This window comes from Symsagittifera roscoffensis, chromosome 2 (genome assembly GCF_963678635.1).
Source record: "Symsagittifera roscoffensis chromosome 2, txSymRosc1.1, whole genome shotgun sequence".
NCBI lineage: Eukaryota > Metazoa > Xenacoelomorpha > Acoela > Convolutidae > Symsagittifera > Symsagittifera roscoffensis.
The window spans coordinates 54,739,623-54,760,652 of NC_087063.1; the positions used below are offsets into that span (position 1 = coordinate 54,739,623).

General features: G+C 39.0%; 1 protein-coding gene across 1 annotated transcript in view; it reads right to left on the reverse strand.

Annotated features, from left to right (window-relative positions):
- LOC134840117 (uncharacterized) overlaps positions 1–21,030 on the reverse strand; it is a 77,826-nt gene that overhangs the window by 11,323 nt on the left and 45,473 nt on the right. Inside the window, exons 5-7 of the mRNA XM_063855808.1 lie at positions 12,087–12,174; positions 10,880–10,977; positions 9,505–10,292 (exon numbers count right to left, since the gene is read on the reverse strand). Of these exons, the coding sequence (XP_063711878.1) occupies positions 9,505–10,292; positions 10,880–10,977; positions 12,087–12,174 (974 nt within the window). The remainder of the gene's footprint in view (positions 1–9,504; positions 10,293–10,879; positions 10,978–12,086; positions 12,175–21,030) is intronic.

A 21,030-nucleotide genomic window follows, 5' to 3' on the forward strand; every position in this document is an offset into this window, starting at 1 on the left:
TTGGGAAATAAAAGTTTTGTATAAAATTTGAATATGTTTTTTCTGATCCAGAGTGTCCTTTAATATTTTGTGTATGTGAAATATTAAAAGCTATAAGAATCATACTTAAAGGGAGACATGGAACTGTAGATTCATTTAGGTTATACTCTAAAAGGTCTGTATTTTCGTTAATTGTTGTGTTGTTAAATTGACGAAAGTATCGGAGGAGTGTTTTGTTTCCTAGAATGGTTGAATCTGCTTTGATAGGTTTAGTTTTATATTTGTGCCATGATTTTAGTTGTCGAATTATCGGGTCAAGATTTTGATATCGTTTCAGTGTTGAAACTGTAATTGTTTCTGTTGGGGGGAGAAAAATGTTTTCGATTTCTAATTTAGATAAGGGTATTGTGTCAAGTGGGTCGTGAAGGTCAAAAACTTGATTTATTGTGTATTTTGAATCATTTGTTTGTGGTCCTGATAAATTTATTTTATCAGTTAAATCTTCTTTTTCAATTAGTGGAAAATGGTCTTTTTTATGTGGGTGTTGTTTTGTTCGTTTTTGTTGGGTGTTATTTTTTATCCATTGAGAATATGGGATTGGTTTGAAAGTTGATGTTCCAAGTAGATCAACTTCATAATGATTATTTTGACAATCTAAATAAAGTGGGAAATGTTGTAAATTATTTATTTGTGATTGTTCAATATCAGTTTTTACTGCATATTTGCATTCCAATCGGGGTGATGTTTCGTTTTCTGCAAGGTAGAATTTTATGTTTTTGGGTATTTCAACTGTTGTTTTTCGTGTAAGTAATTCAGGTGGTGTATTTCGACTTAAGGTGTCTGGTAATGCAAGATTTTTTCCTGCAGTCCAAACTATATGTAAGTTTGGAAATTTCATTAGAATTAGTTGAAATCTGTAAACTCGGTGGTTTGGGTTAGACTTTTGTGTAAAAAGAAAAATGATTGGTTTATGGTCTGTGAATAGAACTGTTGGATGTTTTGATCCAAGTATCAGAAATTCATATTCTGTCAGTGTATATGTTATGGCTGTACATTCTCTCATTAGAGTTGAGAGTCGTAGCTCTGCTTGAGTGAATAATCGAGAATTTGCTGATATGAGGTTCATTTTATTTGTACCATTATGTGATTGTAATAGTGCTGCACCGATGCCAAAGTTCGAAGCATCGCACATTGCATAAAATGGTTGATTTGAATCTGGAATTGTGTTTGAAATTTGTTCAGTTAAAAGTTTCTTTATTTCTTCAAATCGTGTTTGATGTTCTGTGTTCCATTCAAAATTATTTTGTTGTCTAAGGATGTTATAAAATGGTCGTAGATATAATTGCATTTTATAAACATATTTACTTAAAAAGTTTAACATTCCAAGAAATTCTTGGATTTTCTTCTTGTTTGTTGGTGGTTGAAGTTTTTGAATAGCGTCAATGCGTGATTTCAATGGAGTGATTGTTTTTCTTTCTATATTATGTCCTAAGAATTTAACTCTTGTCAAAAAGAAGTGTGATTTATCGGGGGCGGCCTTCAGATTTTCGTTCTGAAGTATTTGGTGATATTTTTCTAAAACATTGAACATCTCGTCTTTTGTTTGTGATTGCATAAAAACATCGTCTAAATAGGTGATTGCGTTTTTCTTGAGTATTAGTGGTCTAAAAATTTTGCTCATAAAAGCTGAAAATGCTGCTGGTCCTATGGATATTCCATAGAATAAACGGTTGAATTCATATTGTTGGTTTCCTATAACAAATTGTGTTAAACGTCGTGATTGTTCATCTAGTGGCATTTGATTGTATGCACTATTCATATCGGCGGTTGTAAAGTATTTGCCGTTTATTTTTGTTAAAATAACTTGTATTGGTTCAATGGGCCAATTACATTTTGATTCATCTATAAGTGAATTGAGGTATCTAGCATCGAGAACGATTTTTAATGATTCTCCTTTAGCTAGAATGATAACGGGGTTGATAAATGTGTTGCCTTTTGGTTGTTCTTCTTTATTAACTGGTGATATAATGTTGTATTGTTCTAAAATATCGAGTAATCTGTTTACTTTATCATGTAAGTGAATTGGTACTTTACTTGCTCTTTGTTTTTTGAAAACTGCGTCTGGTTTTAACGGGAGATGTAGTGATGAACTGATTTTTCCAACATCGAATTTTGATGTTGCATAGACTGATGAATGTTTAATTAGCTGTTTGGCTAATTTTTCGAATTCGTCTTGTGTTATTTGTGAATGTTGGAAATTAAACATTGTTAAAAATTTCTGTTGGTCCTCTGTGTAGTTACTTATGTTGAATGTAGGTTTGAAATATGGAGTTTTTGTGAAATAATCCGTATTTCTGTTTTCGTTACTTATTATATTATTTATAGATAATTCTTCATTAAGAATTGTAGATTGGCAAATATCTAGTAATTGGAGTATATTATTTACGCGATAGGCTTTTTCGTGTATTGGTGATATTGTAGCGTTGATTTCGCAATATCCTAAAAGTCCTAAAGGTAATGTTACTTGGTAAGGTGTGTTGTTATAGACATGTAAGGAAATGATATCTGAATTCGAATTTTTCAAATATTTTATGGATGAGATTGTGATTTTGAAAAATTTGTGAATAGGTTTGAATTCAAAATCTGACATATAAAATTTTTGTTTGTTTTGTTCTTTATCATATTGGTGAACTTGTTTGATTGAAAAATTATAGATATTTCCTGATAGTGGTTTTAGGTGTTTTCTTTGTTGGTTAAATATCGGGTAGAATTTTGAAAAGAATGGTGGTTGTTTATTTAATCTTTGAAAAAATGTTAAGGATGTTTCTTTTGTTTTTGTATATTTATCTTTGATTAATATTTTACTATTTAGTATGTTAATTGTTGGTATGTACTTCGAAATAAATGGTATTCCAATGATATTATATTTAATATCAGTGATATGGAATATTTGTTTAAATGGCTTATTTAAAATTTTGCTTTGCTCCATTGTTCTGGTGGGGAGGAGAAATAATTGGATTTTCCCGTAGTTTATCAATGTTGATCCTTGTGCTGTTGCTAACTTACTAGAGGTTTCAAGAGGTGTTAGCTTTGGGTGTAAAGTTTTTATTTCATTCCATGTGGGGATGTTTATTATGTTTGATTCTGCTCCTGAATCAATTAAAAAATCTATTTCAAGGTCTGGTGGTTGAAATTCTTTGTTTCTTGGGCTTTCTAAGAGAAATGGTATTGTCCAAATTTTTTCTTTGGGTTGTTCTTTTTGTATATTTTGATAAATGTGGTTTGTATTCAAACATTTTGTTTTGGTATTTTTATTGGTTTGATCTGTAGTGTTAATCTCGTTTGTTTCTTGCGTCGTTGGTGTGGAATTTATGGGTGTAGTGTAATAATTTTGAAGAAATTCTGATTGATTTTCATATATGTGTGATGAAAAAGGTTCTTCATATATAACAGATTCATAGTCATTTTCGACTTTTATCATATTGATAGAAAGAGTGTTTTCAGTATCACTTTCTGAATCTGATGATGTACAGTTTATTTGATTGAGTTGTAACGTATCAGTTACTGTGTCATCAATACCTGGAGGGTCTGATGTTGTTTCTGGATTTGACTGTACTTGATTGATTTGTCTTTGATGTTTAGGTGTACTACTTCTGTGGCGATTATTAGAATTATTATAGTTATTATTATTCCGGTGTGGTGATTGGGAATAATTTCTATAACGATTATTATAACTTGAGTGTCGATTTTGTGAATTATTTCGTGATCTGTTTTGGTAATTATTGTTTGGTCTGTTATAGTTCGATCTATTATATGAGTTATTCCTTGATCGATTATTCGGGTAATTCTGGTTTCGGTTGTTTGAATAACTTCTATTTCGATTATAGGAGTAGTTTCTATTCTTATTGTATGATGAATTTCGTGATTGGTTGTTTGGATAGTAGTTATTTCTTGATTGGGAATTAGATCTAGAAACAAATCGTTGTGTATTTGAATTTGATCTGGAGTAGTTATTTCGACTATTTGGTCTATTGTAGTGATTTTGTGATGAATTATACGTGTTTCTTCGTTCTGGTGATCTTCCTCTATAACTTGAGTTATATGGTGATTGATTTCTTGTATAATTTGTATTGTTCGGGAGTGGTTTTCCTGAACTGTTGTTGCTGTGGACTGTTTTGTTCGGTAGATTTTGATCTTTTTTCATGTATTGATAGAATGATTTATTTGGTTCTTTATATTTTTGAGGTTTATTTTGATTGTCTTGCTGTTTTTGTCTACATTCGGAAATACTATGTCCGTATCGTCGGCAATAATTACACCATTTTTTGAAAGATGGTTTGCCTTTAAAGTTTGGGTTCTTTTCGTAGATATTGAGTATTTCAGTGATTTTTTCAACGAGGTCTGTCTCTGATTCCTGTATATTATTAATATTAGTGGGAGTCGTTTCAATTCTGTTAACGTATTGTAATTTCAGATTTTCCGTTTCTTCTAGTTTCATCGTGATTTCTGCTTGTTCTAATTTGTCTACTAGTTTTCGAAAATCTAAATCGGGTTCTCGAATTGAAGAAGGATGGGATGCTCTCTTTTTTATTGCTATTTTCCTTAATCGTGGTGTTAAGGTCATCATTAAGATTTCTGTCATCTTTGTGTTTTTATAGTCATGTGTATTTAATGAATATGCTTTTCGAACTAGTGTTTCGATTCGTACTGCTATTTGCTTGATGGTTTCGTTTGGTAATCTGCGAATTTCATTACATAAAACTCTTTGTTGTTGTTTGTTTCTTTCGGAGTCAAACATTTTTGAAAATTCTTGTGTAAATCTTTTCCAGTTTGATTTTATTTCTAGAGGTAGTACTGAAAACCATTTTTGGGCTGCGCCATCTAAGGTTGTTTGTATTAACGCTGTGCGTCGATGTATCCAATTTTGATGTAGTGGCGTATTAATTGGTTCAGGTCCAATATTTAAAATCAGGTTTGCTGTTACTGCATTTAAATAATCTTCTACAGAGTATTCAGGGTCTGTTCCTGTGAAAACCATTAAAGGTTTGTTTGATGTTATTGATGATCCACCCATAAGGTATGGATTCATTGTCATTTGTAATGATTCTGCTGCATTTGGCATTTGAGAAAAATTTGAAAGTTGGTTTCTTGTTATCTCATGTTGTTGGAGATAATATGGGAGTGGTATTTCATTTTGCATTTGTGATGGTTGATACGAGTGTGCAGTCATTGGATTTTGTTGTTGAATTGGTTGAAAAGATTGTGTATTAATTGGATTTTGTTGTTGAATTGGTTGTTGATTTTGTGCATCTATTGGTTGTGGAGAAAAATTTCTATGATTTGTACGTGTTTTCTGTATTCCTTGTCTACGATATTCTTGAGTATTTTGTGCAAATATATCTGGTTGTAAGAAATCATCATCTGAGGATAAATAATCCATTTGATAAGATGTCTGTTTTTTATTTTTATTTTGTTGAAAAAATGGGTAATTTTCACTGTGATCCCGTGGAGGATTTGTTTGGAAATTTGTTGAATTAGGTTGGGCCATTGGGTTATCCCAATTTCGAGATCTTGTATATTGGTTAAAATTTCTTTGTGGTTGATAATTTGTTTTTGACGGATGTGTATAATTATAATTATGGTCTGCAAAGTTGTTTCTAGTGAATGTTTTGCGTGTTTTTGGTGGTATTGTCATGGGTCTGTATGTTTGGTAATCCATATGTGAATATTTAGGGGCAACCGAAGGTTTAACGGTTGACTGTAAGGTTACCTGTGTTTGTGAAGGATTTGTATTTCTTGGTGTTGTTAAATTTGGGCGTATTGGTGAAATACTTTGTTGTGTAGTTGTTGTGTGTACAATTTCTTCATTTATGAAGTGTGATGGTGTCTGGATATCTTGTTGAGTAAGATTCCTAGTTCCATTGAGGTTTTCATTGTGTATAACTGTAGAGTTTAAACTATTATTTTGTGTATCGGGTAAAAATGTATTATAGTTTAATGGTGTTGCATCAATTGTTAATGGTATTACTCTTACATAATCTCTTATGTAAGATATTGTACCTATTGCTTGACTTGAGATTGATTGTGGAAAGCTTATAAATGCGGGATGAGACCATTCGGGGTCCCAAACATAATCTGATTGTTCTGTAATAGCGGTATCATCGTTCGAGTTTTGGGGTCTAAAATTTTTTCTTGCTTGTGCAATTAAATCAATATTGTGTGTGAAATAATCTATTATGAACCATGCCAAAATTTTTTGTAAATCGTGTTTGGTATGCTGTGAAACGTCGTCTTTCGTGAAATTTTCTTTAATGATGTTTAAATAACTAGAGAGTAGTGTGATTTCATGTCGTACTCTTAAATGTTTAGATGTTTCTGTCGGTGAGACATTTGTTATTGGGATTTCGTTTTCTAATATCGAAATATAACTATATATTATTGCGAAAACTTCATTGGTGAATATGGAGTTTGCTCTTTGTGAGTTATGGTATTGGATGCTTTTTATATATTCTGAAAAAACTTTTGAAAATTCTAAATCAAGATCGTCTGTTTGAATAGTATATGTTCTATTATTATGGTTTGGTGAGGTGAATTCTATGGAGTAGATTCCATACTGTTGTGTTATGTTGCATATATCTTTTAGATAGTGATCTATGATTTGTCTTTTGATTTTTACATCGGGGAACTCTGTTTTACATGGACTGATTCCGGGTTCAAATAAATTTACGAGTAAATTTTGACAAAATATGTGTTGTCCTCTATCAGTATCTGCGTCTACTATAAAAGGAAAGATTTCATCATCATCTGGAGTTTCTTCACCTGGGGTGTGCGTTGAACTCATTTTTTCGTTCGATTACTGTTAATATGTAATTATTAATGTGTCGAATTGGTTGATTCCAATTGTATAAATGTACTGGTTTGTGTTTGTACTGCTTTTTTATTCTTCTTTTTCCTCTTTGTGATGAATTTGAAGTTGTTTCTGAGTCAGAGAAATATAATTGATCGTGAATTGGGCAATTTTTATCTATTGATTCTTTTAGTTTGTAAAGTTCGTCTAAACTGTTGGTTTCTGATTCTGAAAATGCGTTTCGATTTTTTGAAAATCTTTTTCGTGTTATTTGTCTTTGTTTCGTTATTATTTTTCTTTTTAGTGTTTGTCGTTTTGTTCGAATGTATCCAACTGTTTGTGTATGGGGTGTGATTACAAGGTCGTATTTTTTGTTATCTATTTCACAATTGTGTAAAACGATTGTTTGTTTATTTCCTAGGTTTTTAAATGACATAAGGTTTTAGAATGACGGATGCAAAAGGTTGTTAAATGATTTCTATTTTCCTAAACTGTTAGTTCTTACGATTTTTTGGTTAGCTTAACCTGGGTCTATTTGTTCAGGGTTGGAGAGAAAAGTATATCGATTCCGAAGAATGATTTTTTACTTTCTCGTGGCTAGTATAAGTTAAGGTGTTAACTTACTTAATCTTACTTAGGGGTAGTGATTGTGTTCAAGGGTTGGAGAATAGTAAATCGATCCACAAGGTTCAGGTATAATTAGAACGCGAGTAGTTCGTTAGATACTATTTTAAACTTACTAAGTCTAAGATTTATCCTGGGTCTGGTAAGAGGGGGGGTCAAGTGAAGGATGAATAACCGAAGTTCTTCACTGTTTATCCTAATTTGAATGATTAGTTTTGTTTAAAAATTTCTATTAGTCTTAGGTCTTTAGAAAGGGTTGGGTAGTGAATCGACGTTTGAGGTCGTTAGACACTAATTAAGTGGGTGGGGGAGAACAAAGTTGTTCTGTTTGATCCAAGGATAAGCCTTGATGATCAAATTTGAAATTTAATTAAGTAGAAAATGATTTAAGATCCAAGGATAAGCCTTGATGATCTGGTTTTAAAATTAAGTGAATTTAGGTTTTAATAAAATTTTAAATGTGTGCAAAGGAAAGATTTAGTGTTTTGATGATATTAGTGGGTTTATGATTGCTGTTATGTTTTAGATGATGAAGCTGGGACAACAGGATGATTTATGATTACTAACCATTTATTGTCATGCTACTAATTTTTATTTTTATTTTCCAATAAATATTTTTCAAACATGTTTTGTATAATACTGCAGAGTTTTAGGAAAACGATCTAAGATCTTTTTATTAATCGTTATTGTATATTAATAAATTTGTTTAGCGCCTGAAATGATTTTGAAGAGTAACTTCAAAGTTTTATGTTTGCAAATGGAAATCTAAATTCATTGCAAGTAGTATTCTAAATATAAAAGTTTGTTCTGGCTTTTGCCGAACTATCATATAACTATACGGCAAGTTTCTACTTTGTCGTATGTCGTCTTTGGTTCGAGGTCTTCTTCCAATTCCGGGTAGTTCTGTTATGGTTCGGAATATTGGCTCTGATCTATTGAGTCGGAGAGACATTTCAATTAAATTATTGTCGTATAACATTTTGTAAATGTTTTTGTCTAATTTCTAATCTATTTTGGTTAATTCTAAGCTATTAAGGTTTTGTTCGAGACTTATGGTCGCACCAGATGAGTTAGGACCGAAGTGTAACTCATAGAGTAATTTCGGATAGGGTACACCGTCTGCTCGTCACGCTATCTTATTTTCGGCCGGATAGATTCGTGCAACTTCTTAGTCTAATACCGATCCTAATCTTACTCTTATACTATCTAGTCTCAGGTTGTTTAACTAGTCTCTGCTAGGCTCAATAGATCTAGGGTATACTGGTTTATTGCGGCTGCTGAAGTGCTCGGGAGAGTCCAACTAATTTCTAAGTTAAATTCAAATCTCTCTGGTGCTGAAATTACAAGTAACTTCAGCACTTACAAATAAGTGGGTTGTTAGTTAGATGGATCATGATTGGTTAATATTAAATACTTTACATTGGTAAAACATTTAATTTATCCAATCATAAAATGTAGTTTAGATCAGGTTCCATTACTCCCTTTCAGTTTTGGATCGAACGACATGAGAAAAAGTGTTTTTTTTTCCACGCAACATCAGGTATCACAATTATTTATCAGATAGGTCAAGTAATTCATCTTATTGAAGCCATTTCAGTCCGGATTCGATCAAAAATAGAAATATTCAAAAATTTCTCAATGCCGATAAAAACCGCTTTGAAATTTTTCCTTCAAAGTCTTGTCTTACGCTTTTGTGGCTGCTATAATGGTAGGAAAAGCTTTAAGCTTGAAAAGTCTCCTGGCAATAAAAAGTTTTTGTTTTAAGCAGAAAAGAAAAAGCAATTAAATTTTTTTTTCTTAGTTTTTTTTCATTTTTCTGCGAAAACCTTGTCAATCATGACAAGTTTACTAATGCCATGAGCTTTCGTTTTTTCGCTTTGCTCCTTTCGTCACACCAATCAAAAAACGGCACAAGTTCGGGAAAAAATCGAAAAAAAATGTTTTCTTTTTAATATATTAAATTGGTTGGAACTTGCTGTGTTGCGTGCGCAGCAAACACATATTGTTGTTTAGTTTTGGGATCACAGGGAATAGTAATAATCTAAAGTATTCACCTTGCTTTCCGTACAGTCTTCAAGATGAGCCAACTTTCCATGCACAAGTCCCAAATTCCTGTACTGCTGAAAACAGGATCTAGTCTGACCACAATACACATTCAAGTTCAGCGCATCGTAGAGATACTTTGCTGCTTGTTTCAATTTTTCTACATTTTCTGCCGACACTTGGAACAGAACCAACGCCAAAGAGTTCAAACTTTGCGACTCAAGGAGAATGAACCCATTTACCCTGCACTTCTCAACTCCTGCTTTGAGAAGAGAAACCGCTTGCTCTTTGTTCTCTATGCTTTTATCCCCACTTAGCCCCAAAATCAAACCTCGCATCAAGTTAATTCTGATCAAATGTTTGTTCACACCTTCGTACTTTGCATTGCTAAACTGTTTTTCTAATTTGTTCAGTTCTAAGATCGATTCCTTAAATTTCCGCATTCGTCGTAGAACGTTTATTATTTCGAGGGAGCACTCATTTTGACCTTTTTGGTCATTCGCTTCTTTGTAAAGCTCAATACACTTTTGGAAATGCTCCATTGCTTTTTCAGACGTTTCACTTGTACTTTTTTCCATCTCGATTTCTGCTTTAGCGTACAGCAAATCGGCTTCGGCGTGTTTAGAATCGGCCGGTACGACTGCGAGGCCCTTTTCGACGCTCGAGAGGCAATCGGCCTGTTGGTTTGCCCTTCGATAGAGCCGTGCCGCCATCAGATATTTCTCGTGCTCTTTCACAGCTTCGACCCATTTGGGCGCCTCATATAGTCCGCCTGGAAGTCGTTCGAAATTCTCTTCTCCTGAAAGTCAATTACTATTCCGCAATTTAACTTTGCATATTGTTTTTATATTTGATTATAGAGCTAAAGTAGATTAGATTGCTCTAAATTTGCTGGATTTTTTTGGCTGAGTTTTCGTACGAACTAAAAATAATGCATGCATTTTCAGGCGCCTTAAATTCCCTGCACAAATATTTGAAACATTTATTTATTTGAAAAATATTTGAAAAAATGATTCCATTAAAATAATATTTAAAAACTTTTGTGGGGGGTGTGGGGGTGTATTTGGATTCAAAAAAAATTGAAAAAATGAATGGTCGACCAAAAATCAGGACCTTATTTCGATATCAAATTTTCTGCGCCGCACGCGAACAAGCCAAAAAATGCGTTTTTAGACACTTTTTCGAAAATTTTGAAGAAAAAATTGCTCTTTTTCGGCTTGATCGAATTCCTGAGAAAAAGAGCGTATGCCCCCTCCCTGCCCCCCGGAAAAACCGCTACTGATTATACGCAACACATTATTATAGGAATAATAAGTTACAAAAATAATTATAACCTAAACAAAAGAATTCAGGAATTATAAATAATTTAGTTGGGTAGCTGCGCACCTGTGACTTTCCTGAAGAGGTTGCTGACGTCTCCTTTCCATTGGACAATGTTACTTCTGGAGAGCAGAATGTCACACACTGCGTGCAGCTCCATACCCCTGAGACAAAATTGTTTTACAGTGCAAAAATGTTTTAATTCCCATATATGATTTTTTATGGAATCGCTAGAAATTATCTGAAAAGCAGTAATAAGATCTGTGACACAAGTAATGAAAACAAGTTTAAAAAACTTAGGAACAAACATTAGAACGTCGAAAAAAAAACAATCTATTTTGATTTTTTTCTTTTGTTCTTTGCAAACTTTTAGCCGTTTTGAAAAATTAAATGAGATTTGAAGCTGTTATTTGATAAATATGTTCCCTAGCTGATAGTCAATTATTACCTCACAAGATCATCCAAGATTCGTGCAAGATTCTAATCATTATGTGTGTACATTTTGCAAGATAGCAACATTCAAGCTTAAACGCTATTAGTTACTCGCTAAAAAAAACTCATGCTTTTTTATGTTTCAAGGAGACACCTATATTACAAAACATAGCGACTCATGCATAGATACGGTTGGCTAACTGGACAGCGCAAAAAGGTTCTTCACTATTTTGACCATTTTTTTGCAAACTTGGCTATCGACTTCTAAAATTTAGACTTCTAAAATCTCTCTTTGATAAAAATTAAACCCAAGTTTGTTCTGATTAGAAAAAAAAACAAGAATTTTTGAAAAAAAAAATCTTGCAAGAGGTTCAAGACAAATAAACCATGGATAAATTCCAAAACAGACAAAGATATAATTTGCATGCGCCTTGCTAGATCTTGCAAGATAAATGTTGACCATCGACTAGGGCTGTTTAGTCAGCTTTAAAAACTAATGAGAAAGTCAAAACTCTAGTGAAATCCAGAGACACGAAACATCTTTGAGGTAAATAACGAGGAAGATAAACATTAAAAAAGCTGAAAATAGTTATTAACATTCTGGTTTATCAAAAAAATTTTTGGCGATCTCTTCGACTACTTTCGTCTATTGCCAAGAAACAAGACATCGTTGCTTAAAACGATATCGCAGGTTTAATTCGCCATTTAAAGGGATTGGATAATTTTTTGTCGGTACCAAAGGAAGGAAGAACTTTAAAAGTGACCTAATAACAGGATATTTTGGCTTTTTTCTTTTTTTGTTGTTGCTATTTTCTTCTGTCAATAAGCAGTTAGGAATTACCGGTTGATATCAGCGTAGACTTTTCCACAGTACACTTGTCTGATGATGTCTTCGTACACTTTTCTGATGGGTTCGTGAACCTCAATCACTAAATACAGAAGCAGAATCTTCATGGTATAATAAAATAGTAAAGTTTTAATAAAAAAATCTGCTAGGATCCTCCCTCGAGTGAGAAAGAGATGTCTCTTTGAAATAAATTGAAATGAATCAAAATAATGAATCGATTATGTAAGTTGAAACGAACCAAAATTTTGAAACAAAAAAAGACACTTGAGAGAAAACTTTGCCGCTTGCACATCGCGTCCTCAAAGTTACGAAAAATTTTTCTACATCGTTAAGATTTCAAGGGATTGCTTCTCTAGGTTCGTTCTCCCTCTCTATCTCTCCTAAGAACAACGCAAAATGGTCCCTTGGATGCCGAGGTCAGCGGGAAGACCGAGATTCACTACTATCCACAATCCCGAAAGAGTTAAGTTGATGGCAACTTTTCTGTATTGTATTATCTTTTTGCCGCATTTGTGAACTTCTTTTAGGGCTGTCTCGTCCGCTCGATACTTTCACAGGAGCTTCCAATTGTAATTGAATTCAGATAATATAAGTCCAAAAACAGAGAGTTCTAAGTGGCCCGAAGAAAACATAAAAGTCTAATAAAGGGAAAGAGACTGCGATTTATCAGTCCAATGGCCAAATAGTACTAGCCAATCTCCCTTGGGTTAACTTTAAAAAAACGTCGGAGATTGGCTAGTTAATTTCCAATTTTCCAGTGAAAATTGTAACATTCGCCCAAATACTACACAGCGACGGAGCGTAGAAAAAGTACCTATTAACGACTGGCAGGCGTCAGTTACCTTAATCCTACTCGTTTTTCACCGTCTCGACCTTGCCAGTTGATTTTCTGGTCTGTCTAGGGCTAAGTAAAAAGTTACTATTTTTAGGCCATCAGTCAAACGACTTTTGATCAGCTTTCGTTTACATGCGAACACAACCACATAGCTGAGTCTCGGATCCTCAGACTACGTGATTGTCATTAAAAACACGGCTCGAACAACCTATTTTAACATATTTTTGTGTGACAGTTTTATATTAAATCCATTGGAGATGGATTGACCCTTTCCTTTTTCTAGCTACTCATATTCTGAAATATCAAACAATAACGGTGTTAATTAAGAGATCTATGACATTGCAGTAGCTATAAAGTTAGTTTATACAGTCCCTTCACATAAACAGTCTTTTGGGGGACCAAGCCTCCGCTCCCGTAATATTCCTGAGATAACACTCTTATCTCTTATAATTCGTGTCCCGGGAGGGTTCCGTGGTGTATTTCTTCCCCCACTGAAGCCTCCTTCTCCACCAATATCTGTTGACAAGTGTCTTATCGTGCGTTGTTGCCACGATAAGAGGCTTCGTATTTTCCGTCTCTGGTACGACTGTTTTTCACAATCTCTGTCGTTTTTTTTTTCTCGTCACTTTTTCAGTCAACTTTTTCTGAGAAATATTCTTCTTCCAATCGAAATTTTAAAAATAAAAATTCTAGAACATTCCGACCCTCCCTCCAAGCACTTTTTTGCTGTTAAGGCCTTTTCTCTCTGATTCGTGCTTCGTCGGAAGGTTGCACTGTGTCAGTCTGGCAGAATGGCACATACTCCCCGGACAGTCCCCATCAATGTCCCTATTGATCGCATAACACCGGGTTATTGTCAGGTAGTTATCCAGTTTTCTGTAATCAATCTTACAAATCGCATAAGAAAATGAACTTTATCTACCCCACCTCAACTCACTACGTGTTCACAAATGGCATCGTACTACATCTCACTGCCTTTCAACATTTTCACAAAATTTGCACCATGAGGAGTGTCCTAGATAAAATTTCTTTTCTGACTACTTACGTCGTCTTGCCAGAAAACTTCTTTTCGCTCTTTGTGATTAAAAAGTGGGACGTGGCACGGCCACGCACCCGTTAAAATTAACTTAACTTCACTCACCAAGTATAATCAGTCATCTATGCGGTCCTTTCAATATTAAAACTAAGAAACTCTGTGGCTAGGAAAGTTCTTGAGTTACCCACCCTTCCAGAGCGAGTTTACTCAAGCTTACCATGTCGCCACACAGTGAATTTGTGTCTTACACAGGTTAAAAACTTCAGTCGTGAATAAATAGGTAAATATACTCACCTAGATTCCTCATATACATACATAAATAGCCATAACTAAAATCAAGAATTTCAACAATTTTAACAATTACAACAATTTTCAAAGTTTGGTCTGACCAAACTAGATCAAAACAAAAAGTTTAACAAGTTCAATAATCAAAACTTGGTTGATTGGTTTAAGTTTTAGCGCACAAATACAATCAAGTTTTCTCTCCTTCTCTCATCTTCTTTGGTCATCTTCATTCCATCACTTCTCCATCCTGATCTTCGCTGTCTTCCAACACTTTCTCCAGCATGTCCATGGAGTTGCGGGCCGTGCCCCAACTCTCCTGTTCCAACAGCCTCGGTTTGCAGCAAGGTAGCAAGTCCACATTCACTTTCTGCTCCCGGTTCCTGCAAAAGCTGTTGTGCAAAAGGCTCACGTTTCGTTCTAGGTCAGCTCTTAAGACCTCTTTCTTCTCATCTTCAGTAACACAAGGCGTTCCAGCTACCCGCTTCACCGCTGTGGTGACCGCGTTTCTGTGCGTCAAGAATGCTCTCTTATAGGCTCCTGGTCCTAGCTGGAAAGATTGATAGGCTTCCGTGTTCCTCGACATATGACGCTTCGCGCGTTCATACATCCATGACGTCATCACTGCACGGAACCAAGGCATCAATCTTTGCCTTGACCATATTCTTTCAATGGCTTTAGGTATCCTCAGAACCTTGCAGGTGGTTCTGATAAGATCCAATTCACGACTCATCTTCACGTTGCTCAGCTGCTCAGGAGTCGGCACGGCCGTCTCCTGCTGACTTGTGTCCGCGTTAGCCTCCAGCCATCTCACTGCTAGCATGGCGCTAACCACCACGATTGACACTTGTTGATTCTGATCGGGCAACCCCGTGGAGTACAACTCCTCCACGTCCCATACTAGGATCAGATTCCCGCGTTTGGGGTACCACAACGTCTGCGCCAAGCAGTGGCAAGGATACTCCCCATGGGTTCTCACTATGTTCCTTCGGGTCCGATACCCTGAGGCTCCCAGCAACGGTTCCACCTCCATCAGAATTCTATGTAAGTCGTCTTTTTCTTCTATTGTGGGGAATTCAGTGGGTAAGGCTCCACTCGCTTTCTGTTTCTGGAACTCACTCACATTGCCTTCGTTCAGTCTCATAAACTCTTCACCCACAACGTCTTGCAACTCGCTTTCGGATCTCTTCGGGACTGCCCGAAAGATCTTTGCCAACAAGTCATATGACCTTTCCGACATTCTGGCCAACCTCACGCACTTTGGCACAGAGAAAAGTTGGTCAACCAACACTTGTTGCGTCCTCGCATCCATTACCACCATGTGCGTAGGATACTTGCTATTACAGTATGGCGCGGAGCTTGAACCCACCATATATTTTGAACCAGTAGGTCTGTGATAGGCTTCACTATCCTTCAGATTCATTTCATTTTCTAGAGCTTCTCGCCAGCCCCCAATCTTCTGCTCTGTCTGTAACGCTCCAGGGAATATCTCCACGCTGAGGGACGTCACTAACTCATGGGCACGCTCTAGGCGCTCAAGCGATTCTATCGAACTCGTCATGCTACAAAATCCCAAGGCTGTGATCAAGTTTACGTCTGTCACCCCATGGCAGTCTGCGACCAACTCCATGGCACTCTTATCTGACATGCTCAATCTTCCGTACAATCGTGCCAGTTGTCGATGCTGCTCGCTCAGCGTAACCAGGCAGTGTCCCAGGTTACAAACATGTCCTTCCATCCCATTGTGTTGAGTCAAGCATGTTCCTTGCTTCAACCAATTACTCGATGGACCTTCCTCGGACAGCTCCGTGGATGGGTTGCTCTTCCTCTTCGTCAATCTCATGGCCAGCAGATGATGTATCATGGCCAGATCATGTAAACTTGCGTCATCATCTAGGTCTAACGTGATATCCGCCGTCATGTCCCAGATTAAACCGGCGTTAGGATGTGGACACCAAGAAGGCTTCATGAGTTCCCACATCGTCACTAGACTGGTTTTCAAGGGACCGTCCCAAGAACCACAATCAAAACTCACTTGCCCCTTTAGCTCGGGAACCGAGGGTTCGACCACTCGTTCTTCCAAGATAATTCCCAGCTTGGGTTGTTCCACCATCAGCATTCCTGTTTCTTTAATACGTTCGACCCAGAAATTGAGTACTATGACTTGCTCATAGTCGAAGTACGCTTCCCTGGCTTCTTCATTCACGAAGGGATTATACGCCATCCCCGGTATGCCAGACACATATTGGAACGAATTCAGTTTCCCTAGTGTTGCAAACTCTTTTTGTCCTCTGACCGCTTCAATCAACTCTCGGCTCACTTTCAATTCTTTGTTGGAATATCTTCTCACCTCTTCCAACTTGCGATAGCTTTCCATATCACTCGACTCCTTGCTTGGCACAGTCAATGGCATGTCCTGGTATAGTTCACAATCAACTCCCTTTTGCCGAATGATCTTTATGCATTCTCCCAAAACAGGAGAATCATCTTTCGAAATCAACGCTCGCAGAGCTTCCATCAACTCCAGTTCCTGTTCCCGTGATTTCGAATCATTACTGGCTTCATACTCCGCTTTCCTGATGCCCATCAAGCACCAAGCCAATCGTACTTGCAGATCAGTTCTCACGCAAGGATGAGCCAGGTATGCCGCCACCGTAGCAGGTGCATGCATCGCCTCGTCGAAGTATCTCTGGAGGGCCGCCCTCCAGGAGATTTCTAGCAATTTTTTCAATCCGACTTCGTTCGCTTCAGAGGACATTACCGTTCCGTATTCTTTTCGATTCAAGTTCGAATTCTCCGTGAGCTCTTTCAGATATTCCTGCATGACTCGCTTCTCGCTCCAAGCCATCAGGTGCCCTCTCGCGGAGTTCCTCGCTTTCAACATCTCCACATAACCCCCTGCCGGATCTCCCATGTGGACCGATTCCGGCACAGTTATTCGACTGTACTCGACCACGTCGAGTTGTCCTTCCAGTTTCATCTGATATCTCTCCCATTCCTCTTCTGGTAACGTACTGAGGAATGATATCTTCATTGACTCCTCGATTTTCCTCCTCCTCGGTGATTCATGAAGCAGTCTCTGCGGATCCCTGCTTCGGCACTCTCTAGCCTGGCTTATTGGGTCTATCGGAGATAGATCGGCCGACGCCTCCTTTGTAGGGGACATGAAAGACGATGGCGTCATTAGCAATAGACTCCCATCGACCTCCCCATCGTCGTCTTCACTAAACCGGTATTCTAGCAGGTCTCTCTCTAACGCACCCAGATCTGTCTCACCCGGTTTTTCCGTCTTTCCCTCGGTATCGTTGTCGTCATGATCCATCAATTCAGCATCACCTGCATCAGGTTTCGGCCTGGGTCCTGAAGGTCCTTGTCGTGAGTCTATGCCCGAGTCCGGCCGATCCGGTACGGTCATGTCTCCTGCATGATAAAACAACTCATCATTCACCAGGAATTCTACAGATTCCTCGCCATGTGGTGCTAGGTCCTCTATCGTTATATATGAGCCCCCTCTGCTCTCCTTTGCCACTTCTATCATCACTACCTTCACTTCTCCTGACCACTTCAGTCTTGATAGGTCATCCGTGGGAGAATACACTTCGTTCCACATTTCGGCCGAGACCTCTGGTCTCCTGGAAGGTGGTGCTTTGATCTTTTTCCTGCTCCAAGCATCAGGAAATGTGAAGTCAAATGTGTGCGCGGCTGCAGCGTTCCAACTGATGAAGCGCGGCTCCATCCCTTCACTCCATTTCAGCATTTTTCTCTCTGCGTCACGAGCTGCTCCGATGCGAGGGGCAATGATGGGAGATGTGACTCCCAACAACATCCTCCTTATCGGTGGATATCGAGGGCATGGGTCCGGCAGCGGCCTGGACCCAGGAAGCCATGTTTGCTGATTCTCTTTCGCGCGTGTGTAGGCTCCTGGCAATTGAGGTACTCTCACAGCCTCTCCGGTATCTTTCACCACTGGCCTCAAATTCCAAAGTTTTGGGTTAAACTGGATGTGGGACAGATCCTCACGGCCCATTCGGCACTTGAAGTGGTTGTTGAAGTCCATCAACACCCAGCCTGGCTCTGCTATTCTTCCGAACAGCCTATCGTCGCTAGCCAGCCTTCTCAGTTCACTCTGCTCTACCCAATTCAGCACGGAACAATCCACGACTGAGACCAGGTTGACATACAACACCGAATTCCTGTATGCCTTCACTTGTACGTCCGGGAACGCGAAAGTTATCACCGGTCCATACACCACTGTGACGATTTCCCGCAATCCGTGGACCAGAGCCAACGGATCGATCCGCATCATGACAGCCAAGTCTGTTAGTAAGGGCATGCCACAATATTGCTTAAATTCGCCTGCGTTCGTCGCCACCTTGTCTTCTCCCGTGACGCTTCTGTTCTGTTGCAAGAGATATTGGAGCAGGAGAGTCCTCCAATCCTTCATCTTCCTGAGCGAGGCGGTTTCCAACTGCGCATTGAACTCGCGACTTGTTTCCAGGAGCTGTTCAGGGTAACGCAACAGCACAAGCAAGTCACCCAGTCGACCATAGGTCATGGCAATCAGAGTCAGGAGTCCATCCAATCTCAAATCTGCCAACGCTTGGGTAAAGAGGTTTGCCGGTCCTTTCACAAAGTTTTCATGACCAAATGTCACGTATAAGGCTAGCACCAGGCCAATCGACAACTTCCTGATGTCCTTGACGAAACTCGCGATCAGGTTCCTAGATGCCTTCGGATAGCACGTCGATAGGAAAGATGGCGTCCATCCCACTCCCATTCCACCCAAGATAGCATCTGATCGTTCATACTGTGCCTTAGTGGCCAGCACGTCAGCTTGGAACTTGTCCAGCGACATCGTGTTAACATCCTGCATCAGTTTCAACATCTTACCTCCAGCTGACTCCCGGGCATCAAATAGATTCTTTAGATACGCGTGTATCTCTTTGATTATTGCCGGCGCATGCTCGAACGCGTCCTCACCCAAGGTGCACAGCCTCGGTGACAAATACAACCATACGTTGTTGTGCGGCTTCGTACGCAAAGCCATTGCCATGAGGTCCTCCTCCGCTGACGTCATGTTCTTTCTGATCATCCTTCCCTGCTCATTCTCTGCATGATCCATCTGTCTGAACCAGAGATCATCAGCCACCTGTTGTACTAACAGATGATCGTCATCTACCCCTGGTCTTAACTTCAGCAATCTGGCGAAGTTGGACAGCTCCAACCCCAGAACCTCATCTAGCACCAACCGAGTTGTGCTACAATCTCTGAGCCCCTGTATGGCATTCGAAATGTCAGCCCAAAATACGAAATGGAATCCGAAATGTCAGGCGGGAAGATCAGATCGGGACGGGTAGTAATTGTCCGGGTCCACTACTCTGTTTGGGGCAGGAATTATCACATTGAACCTCCCCTCTGCTATTGTTGTGACCATTGTATATACAAATTGGAGGGGTTCCGGTAATGCAGCGTACCCTGGGGACAATACAAAGATCATCTTCACCACATTCATGGTGAAGCGTTGTCTTGCTGCTGCCTCTACCTCAGCCATCGCCGAGAGCAGTGTCATTATCGCCTCCCCTATAACCTCGTTACTCGGGGTCGACCCATCCGTCAGACGTGACAATAAGGCCCTGCTTTGCAGATGATCATTTGAGCCTGCAACCACTATTACCTGCGGCTCCATACTGACCACCCTTCGCACACTTATCATCATGCCGATTGCTTGTCCCCAGTCCAATTTAGGTGCCGTCAAAAAGATCACGTCGGGCCAAAAGAGAGAACGGGGAGTATAGAGATAATCGGAGCCGGCCACAATAAGATACTTGGCCGCCTTCATGTCCAAGGGATCATAAGCTGCAAAAAGGCCATCGCCTATTGGGGCCTTCAGTTTCCCATATCTCTTATCGTCTCCAACCACTGTTGTCGTTCGGGGGTAGTCCCTCGAATACTCGCCAGGCGTCTGACCGGGTGGTTTAGCGAACTGCCTGTACATCTTGTGATGCTTGTTATTGGGCTTGTTCTCTGTCTGGAACTTGCCCTTGCGAGCAGGTGGTGTCCTTTCCCGGGTCCTATCTCGAAAATCGGTGAGCGACCGGGTGTTCAAAGGTCCAAAGGTATTGTCATGAGGCAATCCACTCAAATCCACATGTCGGAGTGAGGTCGAGGAGCTGAATTTCTCCTGCTCTGCTAACAGCCAATCCACGCCCGGTATCCGATAAAGTCGCGATACTGTGGGACTTTCTCCGCCAGTCATTCTCATTGCGTCCTCCCGACACGTCAAGGTATTCATGTTCAACTTCGCCGACATGTCCGTCTTATACTGACCCCAATGACTAGGATCTGATCTATTCCAAAGCAGCCCGCTGCCTGATTCGATTCCCTCCGCTGGCACGGTACTTGTAGACGGTCCTGCTATCGAAGCAGGATTTGTCGTGGCAGGCGGATCGTTCCTCCTAGACGCGGTCTGGGAGTTATTCCTGTTGTTCTGTTCCCTTGATCTCCCGAGTCGGCTTCCAATCGATTGCGGCCTGGGAGGAGGAGCAGTCCCTAGCCTGTCTCTCACGTTTGAGCTCGGAGCAACGGTTGCGGCTGCAACCGTCTCTGTTGCCAAGGGCCCCAGACGGTTGACGAGGGATTCGGGCACGGTTGTCCTTATTCTACTTCCTCCGGTCGAACTGGTCCGAGCCAGAGGACCGGTCGCCCTCGACTCTTGCTCCGCTTCCCTCAATTGCGTCTGAAACACATCATTAATCCAATGCCTCCCTCGTTGGGTATTGAAGTGT